The 13,350-nt window shown below is 37.6% G+C and overlaps 1 protein-coding gene across 1 annotated transcript in view; it reads right to left on the bottom strand.

Moving 5' to 3' along the window:
- Positions 1-9,446, bottom strand: part of MGAT5 (alpha-1,6-mannosylglycoprotein 6-beta-N-acetylglucosaminyltransferase) — a 63,735-nt gene extending 54,289 nt beyond the window's left edge. The window contains exons 1-2 of the mRNA XM_053948364.1: positions 9,098-9,446; positions 5,256-5,423 (exon numbers count right to left, since the gene is read on the bottom strand). Of these exons, the coding sequence (XP_053804339.1) occupies positions 5,256-5,423; positions 9,098-9,335 (406 nt within the window). The 5' untranslated portion in view covers positions 9,336-9,446. The remainder of the gene's footprint in view (positions 1-5,255; positions 5,424-9,097) is intronic.
- Positions 9,447-13,350: the final 3,904 nt, after the last annotated feature.

The raw sequence follows: 13,350 nt of genomic DNA, 5'->3' as shown, positions 1-13,350 counted from the left end.
GGGATCAAAGACACGCAATTAAAATCACTCAAAGCAGCACTTTCCAAGGCAAAAGAATGTTTTGTAAACAACCAGTCTGGCAGAGTTTTCAGTACAATTATTATATCTGGGGCATTAGATGGTCAAGATTATCAAAAATTTAGCTTGTCACTGTACAAGCACAGAAAGAGCAGTGACCACCTCTAAAGAAACCCATCCCACAACACAACACCCTAATCCCACTCCCACTGCTTACCAAACATATCATATGAAGAAAACAGAGGACTGATTCTCTGATCATGTTTGTGCAGATTTCTCTATCTGATGAATCATGATAGTGCAATTCTGTCCCACAAAAATCAAGGATTTCTTTTATCATTGTCTTAGAAACGCACAACGTTAAAAACTAAATTGCCTAAACCAAACTGATCCTGTGCCTGTCACATGGAAGCAAAGATGCAGCTACAACAGTAAACAAGCTCTGCTTCAAAGTGCCATGATTTTGTATTTTCCCATTTCTGTTTAATCATCTCTACAATAGCAACTTTAAATCTACTTAGGGTGTCATTTGTGGCAGTGCCTCAAAGCTTCCTGTTCTAAAGGCTGGTGAGAACTCTTATCTCCTAGACACCCAAAGTTTAGATTAATACTTTCCTGTGTGTATGGGAATATATTACTTCCCACAGATGCAAAAAGGATGGCTATCAAATATCTCAGAAGCTTTTCAGATACAGTTAGATAGATAGAAAAAAGAGAGAGAAGGAAAGATGCTCTCAAAGCCAGTCAGCCAAAGCTTTGCAAGCATCTTTATTAGCAAGTCACTCTTTCATAAACAACATGGAGATTCTGAAAAAGCAGTTGAAATTTGTCAGTATCCAAACCACCAGATTGTTTGATGGTTAAAATATGCTTACAGTTTTATACATGGATCTAAAAAAGGGTGGTGGGGGGGGTGGGAAGTAACACGTAAGCTCCCCAAGTGTTCACAGCTTTGCTTTTCAACATATTCTATGCAGCCTCATGCTCTAGGACAAGTCCCATCCTCAGCTCCTCTAGCATTAAAGATACATATGCTATTAAGAGCTCATGCTCTATTATCCTTTCATACAACCAAAAAGAGAGAAAAAGCCATTTTGCTCTTGGGCTTCCCTTAAATGAACTTCAGAGGGAGAACGAGGTGTAGGACCACACTAAAGCTAAACACAGTGAGGGTATGAATACACACTACAGTCTACATATACACAGCAATTACATTGAGAGTCACAAAATCAGAGACTGGTTGGGGTTGGAAGGGACCTAAAAGACAATCTTGTTCCAATCCCCTGCCATGGGCAGGGACACCTTCCACTAGACCAGGTTGCTCCAAGCCCCATGGAGCCTTGCCTTGAACAATTGAAGAGATGGGGAGTCCACAGTCTCTATGGACAACTTGTGCCAAGTCTCAACATTCAAAGAATTTCTTCTTAATATCTAATCTAAACCTGCCCTCCTTCAGCTTAAGGCCATTGCTCTTGTGCCATCACTCCATGCCCTTGTGAGAAGTCCCTCCCCAGCTCTCTTGTAGCCCCCTTTAGGTGCTGGAAGGGGCTCTAACTTCTCTCCAGAGCCTTCCCTTCTCCGGGCTGAACAGCCCCAGTCTCTCTGCCTGTCTTCATCAGGAGAGATATTCCAGCCCTGTGATCAAAACTCAAGATTGAATCAAAAGAAAGTTTGAGTTCACCTACTTCAGAGATAGTTAAGTTACAGTCTTTGCTAAATCCTCAATAATTTATACTACCATTATCACTTTCTTATCATGAAGAAGTCTAATCCAGATGGATTTTCTTCAGGTCCTTTTATCTGCCAAAAACTCCACACCACCACAGAGTGATATTTCCACGGCAGATTTCACCACTGCTGCCTCAGTTCTACACCACACTTGATAGCCAGATGTGGAACAACTTAAAAAGAAAAAAACTTTGTTTCATAACTCAAAACAAAGACAGGTATTTTTTCCAAACTGCTAAACAGCTCGATTATTTTCAATGCCAATGCTCCCTTTTTTTTCTGCTGTCAGGCTTCCTCAGAGAAATTACTGCTCATTCCTCCAGGAAGTAAATTACAGTGGATTATAAACTCCAGGTTTCAACATGTCCTGGCCCAACACTGGACTCCCCCAGATTTTGTGGCCCACCTTGCTTTACACAGTCAAGACTATGTTTTGTTTTGTTGAACATGGTTTAAAACAAATTACAATAAGCTTTGTTTTTTATGCTTGCAGAGAGGCCTCAAAAGAAGAAATGCTGATTAATCATCATAAATCTCTGTTCTTCCTGGTTTGCAAATGAGTACTAATTTTTTCTCTCCATGAAAGTGTTATCAATACTTCAAATACACAACAAAGAAAAAGCTTACAGTATATTCAGATTGACCAGTCTAGCCTGCCATCATAGTCAGTTTTAAATTGTAAGAAAAATATTATGCTTTGCTCTTGAATTTGTTATAATCAGCAGTGAGGATAAATTCTCACAGCATAACCACCTTCCTGTCATTCTAGCTCTTATTTTAGCATTTCTAGTTACTCCAGTAGTATATAACACAGTAATCTTTACACAAGGTCAGGAGGGACAAAATGCAGATCTCAGGACAATTTGTGGCTCCACTTTTTACTGCCAAAGTTTACAAGCAGTGTCAATATGATGAATATGAAGCCTTATTTATTTCAGAAAGGCTTTCCATTGGTAAAGGAGCATGGCTGCACAAATTATAGAATGAGAGGTCTCAGTGTACTGTGCAATCTCAATCCAAGAACCATAAATGCATGATGTAGCTTCTCTGGAAGCAGGACTCTTGTAGGAAAGTCTGCTAATGACATTGCATTGTTTCACTGACAAATAAGGCTATAAATCACTTAATTTACTGCAGAGTTTTAAGCAGCAATTCTGAGGCAAAAAAACCTCAAAAAATTCAAGAAGCCTTTAAAAAAGATTACCAAAATTATTAAACATTGTTAATCAGATGCTCCACAAACACTATGGTTGTCCAAACAGAAAGACTGAAGTAAATAATGATCACTAACATGAATTTGTCTAAAGTCAACATTAAAATATTACAACTGGTAAAGACAGGAAGGGTAATCCTAACATACTTGTTGTGATCACTTCATGGTGTAACAGCTGAATGTTATAAAGAAAAGTATCATCTGTATTTGTACACACACCTCTTTCAGTTCCAGTAATATGACAAACTGTTGGGTAACAAAATGCCTTCACCACAATTTTCACATTACCTCAATTGCTCTAACACAACATAAAAGGGATGTAATTGAAATATTACAGACAAAACCAACGTTGGTATTGGTATTGTCACAATGTCCTCACCTAGCTTATTTCCTGAACAATTCCTTCCTAACAGAGAAGATACTTATATTCCAATTATGCTGGAATCATATGGCTTCCAGAGCGTGCTGTCAGGAAACTGCCATGAAGGAAGAAGTAGAGACAAGTTTTTCATTTCCATTTGGCTGCATCTGATCTGAGTAATTGCCATGGATTGCTTCAAATGGATGAAGAGCAGGCACTTAACACAGGGATTAGGTTCAGGCTCTACTCTAACTCTAGGTACTATCCAGTCCAGAGGTACCTGAGCAGTGACATTTTGCAGTTATCAGCAGGATACATTAATTGAACCTTAAGGAACTCTTACCTAAAGGTTTTTCCTGTTGCTGCTGTTTAATGGTTGCTTCAGACATTTTAAACTCAGTGTACCAAGAGTCAAAGGTAAAAAACCAGTGGCTCTGATGAGAGGCATTGTGTTCTTTGCCACAGAGCAAGCATCAGGCAAAGTAATGAAAACACTGCAAATAGAAAACTCTTACCAGGCTCCTTCAACGTTGCTCCTGAATAGCAAAATTGTGAATCTAGCCCACTCCAAGAATAATAAATAACATTCAAATCACCCTAAGAACTGATGAAAGATGTTTCCTTTTCACATAAGAACAATGAACCTTTGCCTATAAATTTAAAAGCAACAACATGAGTATACACATTCCAATTATCTGCAAATCTAAGGAAATAACAGTTCTTTTGTCCAGCTATGAAAATAAAACATACAGAGATGTTTATCATTTTATATATGGCCCAGAAACTCTAACAGTGCTGTACTCATTCACTTTCCATCTCAGTGGAAGTTTTTCCAACCAAGATCTTGTGCTGGATGCCTTGTGGCAGGAAGGTGGCACAGCCTGTCAGCACCCTGTAGGTGCCCTGCACCTCTTCACGCACTTGTTCCTGATCTGCCTTCAGTTCTACCAAGGCAAGGCAGATGGGGGGAGGGAAAGGTCTGTCTGACCAAGAGATAACATGACTTTAGCACCCTGGTACAGATAAATGCAGTTAGGACTGAGCAGCTGAGAGCAGCTCTGCTGCCACACTGTCATCAGACGCACTTGCAAATCTGCTTTCCTAGACTTGGTCCAGTGGCATTTCCCTACCAAAGGCAGCATTTGCTTCTCTATTTTGAGAATTTCAGCAAGTAACAACTTCTCAACAGAAATATTTATTTTTGCAGGAAACCCAAGGACAGACAAGACATAGGAGCACAGTTATCAACTTATTTACCAAGTTGCCTTAACTCTTCTGCTGTGTTCTCTTTTGGGACTGCAAAGATCATTTGACTTAGACTCAGACTTTCCTATGAGTCAGAACTGCCAGTATCTCTTTCAACTTGGTGGCAGAACAAAACAGTCGATTCAGTGAAGACAAAATGAATGACTTCAAATGCCATCTCAAAACGTGTTTTTATTTTAAATGAATGTAGCAGGTAGGTGATCTCCTGTGTCAAATCCAAAGAGCCATTAAACACGGTAGGGAAAGACATTTTTAAATCATGCCCAACAATTATAATAAATGTTTTCTTTCAGTTAATAACCAATAAAATGGATACGGTAGAATGGCAGAGCAGATTGACACCAACCTAAACAGTTAGGCTTCGAGAGAAAAGATCTTCCCAGTTTCATCATTCTAAAATGCAACCATTTAAAGCATGAAACATCTACTATAAATGGGTGAACTATTCCCATTAGTGGAGATTTTGATTTTCTAACGTGCTCAAGTTATCACAGAAAAACGATCTTCCACTGATCTTAGGCTTCAGTTTGTCATTGATAAAGGCTAGACTTTGAATTTTGTTTTTTAAGACATTTCAAATATCTAACACTGAAAAATCATGTAATGCTCAAGAGAGAAAAGGTTCAGATTAAACAGCTCATAAATAATTTTAGTAGTTGCCATACACACCTGCTACATTAAGCTTTTCAGCTGCTCCTAAGCTGGGAGCAGAAGTGGTGGTATTGTTGGTCGAGTTTGCTCCTGTTCCATTAAGTACAAGATTTTCCACCTTGGACTCCAACTTCCCAATGCGCTGCAAGATATTATCCAACAGGACAGCAAGTGTCTTTTTCAAATCTGCAAATGAAAATGAAAAGTTAAACTGCTTAATAATGCAGTGCACGTGTGCCAGACAGGTCAAAAAACAGATTCAAGCATGAGACTGGATATATACATATATATATACACACACACATACACACTTTCTCTGTGCAAATCTTTGCCATTAGCAGCTCTGTGCACTCATGTTCCCTACTTTGTTCAGCCTGAGATCCAAGTTTCCTTGGCCATGGAACTTGTCAGCCTGTATATTTTATGAAGCACAGTGCAACTCCTAGATAGCCACATTCAAGGTGAAATGTGAGCCTTTATGGGAACAGAAAAATGCTTGCTTTGCCATGGCTCAAGTAATAAGAAGCTGCTTAAATAATAATGAGTCTAAACCTAAGTCCATATTCAAGCACTATCAGAGGAACAGTCTGTTGCTACTCAGTCACCTGGGAACAAAAATCCCCTTCCCAAAAAGGACAGCTTTAAGCCAGTACAAAAAACCTTCTCCTGCATCTCCTCCACACAACCGGCTTCTGCACTGGGAAATTAAAAATAGATAATAACTTCTAAAAAAAAGTTAAGTTCAACCTTTCTGTTGTAGTCACAAAACACCAAAAAGCACCAAAGATTTCTTCAGTCTGCTGGTGATTGTCTCTGTTTGGTCTGACACAGGGCTTCCTTGGCATGGAAGGCAATGAACAGGAACAGGAATTTGCATATCAAATGACAACATGGAAAGAGTTCTCTGATATTTTTTCCTTGGCTTTTATTTTGTTCAGATTCCTTGAAGGAACACAAGACACTTTGATAAGTTAAAAGACGTGAGAGCAAGAGGAGAAAACTAGATCACTATCAGACAAAACTGTATAATTATAATGACAAGAAGCCAAAGAAGATGAAATTATTGCTCATTGTTCATTTACCCTTGTAAAGATTAAAGAATTTGGTACAAGGAATTGACATTATTTTTCCAATTAATTACATAAAATAATTGTATGTGTTTTGGTATAATGTATTCTGTTTTTCACAACTTTAGAATCAAATAATATTCTGATCTATAATAGAAAACTTTTCCATACATCTGAAGACATTCTACTGTCTCTACAGCAGTCGTAGTTTTGCCACGTTTATTCTGTGCTTTTTTTTTTTTTTGGTTTTCCTATGACTATCTCAATTCTTGTGCAAATGAGAGTCTAAATAAGAAAACGCTATTACTTTAGAAAGCTTATAATTGTTTTCTTCAAACAAAAGGAGAATCATATTTATTCCATGGTGCCATAAAGAAAGCCTTTCTCCTTGTAACTGTGATTTCCTTTGTCCTGTAAGATCAGAAGGTGGAAGCACCAGTCCACACATCTGGACTATTTTAAAAGGGGTCCAGAAGTTATTTAATGGCATAGTGTGCAGAAGAAAAGGAAACTCTGGGCTTAAAATGAACAAAACCATGGTAGAGAAGGAAGAAAAAAATCTAGGAAAAAAAGTAGTAAAAATAATTCAGGAAACAGTGAGGAAGAAACGTAGCCTACATAAAAGCATACACAGATCATAAAGACAAAAGAGGTTTATTTAAATTTATTATTTTTTAATTCTGATACCAAGATACTGATATGAGAGACATCTTGTCAGAACAAAAAGGCAAGTGGAGACTAGTTTGAGAAGGGGAAGGCAGAAGCACAGATTCACAGAATTTTTGTAGAAGAACCGTTTACTGCTATAAAGAAAAATCTAATATTCACTGTGTATATCTGAACTATAACTTCTAAAAGGAAAATGTTTGAGCCACCTATCTGACAGGTAAATACATGGCAGAAAGAAAAAGTGAGAAAGTAAACAAGCTGTGCAACCACAATTAAGGAATGACTGAAAACCTTTCAGGTGGGTAAAAGCAGCCAAATGTAGCAAACATTTAATTTATTCTTGAACATGGAAATCATGACTGTGCTCACTTAAAGCAATCAGAGGATAACATTAAGAAAAATAAAAAGGCTAAATAAGCAAGAGCATTAATTTTCACAGAACACTGAAGAAACCTCTACCAATTATTATTAACATCAGTCATTAATGTGTTTATTTGCGAAGAGCTAACCTGATTATTTGCTAGCAGCAAGTCATTTGGTATGCCAAACAAGACAAATTAACTTATTAAGTAATTACCTTACCCAGTTTCATAAACTATTACTTAATATGATGTTATTCACTCACCATAGTGCTTTTCCCTGAAATATTTTAAATAACTGCATCACCATTATTTTCCATCTTTCCAAACTACTTTGTTGAAAACACCAGGCCAAACTTAAAATTTAAGTCTTTAATCTTAAAAATCTTCTCAGCCATGGACTTGAAATTGCTACACAAACCTTGGCTTTCCCTTCACAGAAGTGACACAAAGTTATTTCACCTGCTTCCAAATGCAGTTTAACTTCTCCTTAGGTACTTGACCAGTATTTGGAGGCAAGTCAACTTATTCCCCAGCAGGATTTGGAACAGGAAATTAATGCCACAGGCAACAAGCTGCAGGGGGAACTTTGCTTATGGATATCCTGTACCCATATTAATCCAGTTACCTTCAATATCTGGCACCAGATTGTTTGGGTTTTGTTGTCTATTTTCTTTCTCAGTTCATCCACCATCAAGCACCCCTGCACAGTAACAGGACACTGGCAATGGCTACACAGAAGTTAAAGTTTTCTTTTGAGCATAATCACACAATCCTCTAAGGATCTCTACTGGCTCGGAGATCCCCGACCCAAATATTGATCGATACCACTCTGCTTTGCTTGTGCTGCTTTGTAAGGCTACAGCTCCAGAAGAGCTCAACATGCAGCCACAAATCGGGAGTTACAGAATAAGGGCAGGTTATTATTTAAGCAACGGAGCAATCTAATTGTTAGCAAATCTAAATGACTACTTAGTTTTCCAGACAGTCTGGAAGTGCATAGGTAAGTAGGAAAGAAAATGAGTCTAAAAAATGCTAAACAAGTAAGGTGTATTATGTGATCTTAACAGACTGAAAAGGAACCACACCTAACATGAAATTTGGTTATATATTTTTTTTTTTTAAGTAATATTTTCAGGTAATACTCTTCGTTCTTTTCTGCTTGCTTTGTCTGACACATGCACAAAAACTGAACTCTCATGTACAAACTGGAAGAGAGTAAGCATTAAAAACAACTGCCAAACAAAGCATTAAAATTCACGGAGTTTTCTGCCCTGAGGCAAATAGGATACACTTAAGGTTAATTTAGGATTATACCAGATAAATAAACTTAAACATTAAGTAAATTGACTGAACAAAGAAGTGAAATGGGAAAGAAGAAATAAATAGCAGGTCTCCATTTTAAACTAAACCAAGTTTTTCCACAAGGAATTTCTTAGATCACTGAAATGAAAACTGAAAAGCCTCCCAACTTTCTCAAAAACACCAAAAAAGTGTTTTTAAAACCAAGTTCTAACAAATAACATAAAGCATACTAGATAGAACTACTAGACAGACATAATAAAAATTAGCAGACAGCTTCATTTTCAAGTGACTGGAAATGTAAAGTTTGTCCCACTTAAAAGGGAAGGCCATTTTCTCCATTAGTACAGAAAATGCACAGGGTAAAGTACTGCTAATTGAGCGGCATTATGAAGCAAAATGTTTGGACAATTGAGGAAAAAGCCTTAATCAGATTATCAAATAATCCAGAGAATACACTTACCATATGCTGTCACTGTCCCAACGTAAGGCCCATCAACTACATTTTTATTTTCTTCAGCTAATGCTTTGATGTATCTTTTGCTGAGATCCAAAATTTGCTCACGCAGGACTGAACTGCTTTCATGTTGTGTTTGTTGCTGAATAGTAAAATGCAGAAGCATCATTCCCCAAATAAAACCAAAAGTCACCAGAAAAAACCCTAGTTTCTGAGAGGACAGCTTCCATGGAGAGAATGCCATGATTCCCAACAGATTCACACAGTTACTACAAAGGTTCCTAAAGCATGAAGCCAAACAGCAAGTTCATGGTCCAGGTATATAAATCTCACAGAGTAGGACTCAGTCTTATTCCAACTCCTTTGTCAACACATATCCGTATTTCAGTTCCATCCTGCTGCAAGAGAAGAGAAAAAAGCACAGTTAGCACGCCTGAAGATTTTACTAACCACTCTAGGTGTTCCCTCTAACTGGTACAAACCAGGAGCAGACAAGATGCTTGCTTTGTAAATGGTTAATTTGCATGTCTCATCATTGTACTGTAGCAGCCAGAGCAAAAAGAGGCTGAGAAAAGCACTGGAGAGACAACAAAGCAGGAGTGATGTGCCCGAGCAGGTGGGGAACACCTCGCAGGATCCGGATCAAATTCCCTGCCTAAGCTGTTTCTAAGCTGTATTTCAAAGTAAGGCTGCTGTAACATATTTATTTGTGTGTGTGTACACAAAACTTTGTGATGTTGCCAGTGCAGCAATTTAAGACAATTCTCAATGTAATTCAGTTCTCAGAAAACAAGTAATTTTAGCTGGCAGTGACAGTGCTCGGAGTTCCTGGCAAGAGCTACAGCATATGGCTAGATAGGTGATCAGGAAATCAGACTCCCTCAGGGGTAAAGAGGAAAGAAGAAATCTACATTATTTAAGCCAATACACTCTCCTGGCTTCCACTGCAAGCAGTTGGGAGGCTGGAATAATGTCCTGCTCTTGTGTGGCCTCTGCTGTGCACAGTTACTCCTCAGCCATAAAACATACTCCAACGAGGTTGCTCTTTGCAACTAAATTGAAAACACAAACTTCTGAATGTAGCAACATGTCTTTTATATACAAGGGAAAAGGAATTGTAATAAAGGCCTTCAAGATACAGTAGGAGCAACTTTTCAAGGTAAACTCAGTTATAAAACCTGGCATGAAGAATCCAAAGGCAAGAAATGGTCTGTGATGAGAGTTAGAGGCAGGGTCCTTAGCTTAAAGTCCAACTAGAAGAGGGGCAATTAAAAGGTAATTAAGTAAAACCTATCATGTTAGGACATAGATTTGGTAAAATGTTATCCTTTTAACTTCATAATGCTCCCAGACAGGATTAGAGAACGTAATGTTCCCTTCCATTCTCTGCTTGCACAGATAATGCAGATGTTGCTCTGTTTTAATAGGATAATTACTCAGATCCCTGCTAGCAATGCTCCCTGCTTGTTAAAATTCCCTGTAGATCTGCTTCCAGTTGAACCAGGAGTTGTGCAGCAGGACAGAAATACCTTTGGAGCACTTATCTTCTTTGTGACTGGAGTGTGCACATTGCACATCAGTGATTAAATTGATTGTAGAAGTGAAGGCACATTACTGAAACTAAAAGCAGGCAAGGCAGACACTGTCCCGTGCACTCACACTGCTAAAAGAACAATCTGCAGCCGTCTTTTGCTTAAGGAGGAATGGGGCAGAGAAATTAATTGCAAGCACAGTGAAAAACATCCTAAATCCCTCAAGATGGCTTTTTTCATATCTCAGGAAAGAAAATTAACAATCTCAACAGAGAAAATTAAGGACTCTGTTCAATGCTGCTCTACATAAATTTCAGTCAATTTTCCAAGAAATGGCAGGGAGAAGTTTTACTTCTTTCTGTTTGTTTAACTATAGTCTTGAGATACTTTTGGTCTGACTGAATAATTGAATATTTTTACTTCATTAAAACCAGAAAGTTTTACTATTCTTTTGCAATATTGGGTGTGATAAAATATAGAAAATTCCATAGTCTAAAACAATATAATGACTTTAAAAAAATCTAAAATATTCCAGATAAACTCCCTCAGTGACTTAATTTCAAGTAAGCACTGACAACATTCTTTGCAGCAATAAGATCTGTGGTTAAACAGTCAATATTTCTTCCTCAATTATCACTTGTTTGTGAAGCAGAAAACACTGAATAAGAAAGTAAACCTACCACCACCAAATTTTAACAGACAAGTGCTAATGATTGCTTATGACTAGTTGATAATGGAAAAAAATCACCTCTGAACATAATTAACATTAAAAACAGCAATTAAAAATGCAAGTATTTCACAACCTTCTTTTTAAAGTTCTAGAACAGAAAGAAAGATCATATAAGAAAGCGTGTAATGACACTGAACTATGAGAATGATCTCCTTAAAGAGGTGTTGACTTTTCTGTTCTATTTATCAACAGAAAAATCAACCTTAAAGCCACTTAAAAATTCTAAGAAGGCAGACAGTAAATATTAAACTTGTGCCATAAGAAAGGACTAAAATTCAATGACAGATGGAAGAATGGCCCCCACTATTTCAACAAACAAACACAAAACCCCAAACCCAAATATCACCAACAAGCCTTATTTTTCCTGAAGCAACTTGGTGAGCTCCCAACAACATGTACTTAACTAATTAACTTCACAGCCCTGCTGGTGGCCATGGAGGCTTATAAAGTGCACAGCAGAATCCCAGCACTCCCATGGGCAGCTGCACTGGCTTTGGTATAAATTTAATCCCAGATCTGACAGCTGTCAAGGACTGCAACACAACTATTCCCCAGTTAATGATTACCACATACCTCTAATGAGTCATTATTTGGTACCTAAGTGGACAGTGGACAGAAGATATCAAAGGGTGATGTGGAATGCATGAAGACAGCAGCACAGAAATGTCTCCATGTATTTTTGTTTTGACAGGAAATTAATAACTGAACTGAGCAAGAGCTGAAGCTATAAACACACATTTGTCTATTATAATCACTGATGGATTTTGACTGACAAGTTATCTCTCTGCCCATACCAAGTAAGACATCCCAAAACTTCAGGTGGTAGTGTATTTCCCTTATTCTCCTGCACATCTTATAAATCTTCCAAAGGAGATAATCTTGTTAATTACTAAGGCTTTTTCCTAGTCTAGTCTCCAAATGCAGATCTCTGAAGAGGATATAGACACCCCTATTTGTTTGTGCCTCTAAAGAATGACAGGTGCTTTTTTTTACCCACTCTCCACCCCTTTTTTAGCTTTGGAAAGATGTGGTCCCACTCTAAGACATCTCTTAAAATAATTCCAGCACCCTCTGGAAACTGGATGCTTTTCTTGTGAGTTTGTTTGTGAAACTGTTAGGAAGATAATTCCTCCTGACTTAGAACAGTTAATGTACAAAAACTAAACACCAAGTGTGAAAAACAGGATAAAAGGATACATGAGGCAAGAACACCTCTAATAGACAGCATCATTGTCATGTTCTTTCTCAAATTCAACTCTAACCAGCCAAAATCCCACCACAACAAAATTCTGTGGGGTGGTAGGCAGGTGTTTGGGGTTGTTTTTAAACAGACTAGTTACAGCTTCTGTGAAAAACATACCTCAATTTACAACACAATTGCACCCACCCTGAACAAAAATTATTCACATATTTCACTGACAAAGGGCTAACCTTACACCCAATTTATCCAGGCATAATTTCAAAATACTAAATGTACTATTATATAGCTTCATCAGAAACACGTTTTTTTCTGTTCTGTATTTAATAAATCCTGTCCAACAGCTGGTCAATTCACTAGTTAAGAGAGGATAACATTATCATGCTGATGTCACTGCTACAAAAGAAGCCTCACACTATCAAGAAGCATCTCAGATAAGTACCCTAATTAAAGTGATCTGTATGTCAGGGCTGCAAACCACACAGTTCCCAGCATTTTAAGATTTTTACTTTTTTTTTTTTTTATGCTTAAAATAGAGTACAAACAGTTCATCTTCATGTGAACAGATTTTGGTGACACATATCCACATATTCCTCTTCACTTTTTAAGGAGGAGAATTAATAATCTACAAGAGATTAAGCAAAGTCTCTTTATAAACATGTGCATATACACAGCTCTGTCCAATCTGTACTTATATTAGAAATGGTACTTAGGGTAAGCTTGGAAGATCACTATCCTCAGGATACTCAGAATTAAATCAGGATTCAGGATTAAACTCTTCATCAGTTGAATGCACCAT

The sequence above is a fragment of the Vidua chalybeata genome, chromosome 7 (genome assembly GCF_026979565.1).
Source record: "Vidua chalybeata isolate OUT-0048 chromosome 7, bVidCha1 merged haplotype, whole genome shotgun sequence".
In the NCBI taxonomy this organism is placed as follows: domain Eukaryota; kingdom Metazoa; phylum Chordata; class Aves; order Passeriformes; family Viduidae; genus Vidua; species Vidua chalybeata.
The sequence above is the reverse complement of the archived record's forward strand: the minus strand, read 5'-3'. Positions and strand labels throughout refer to the sequence as shown.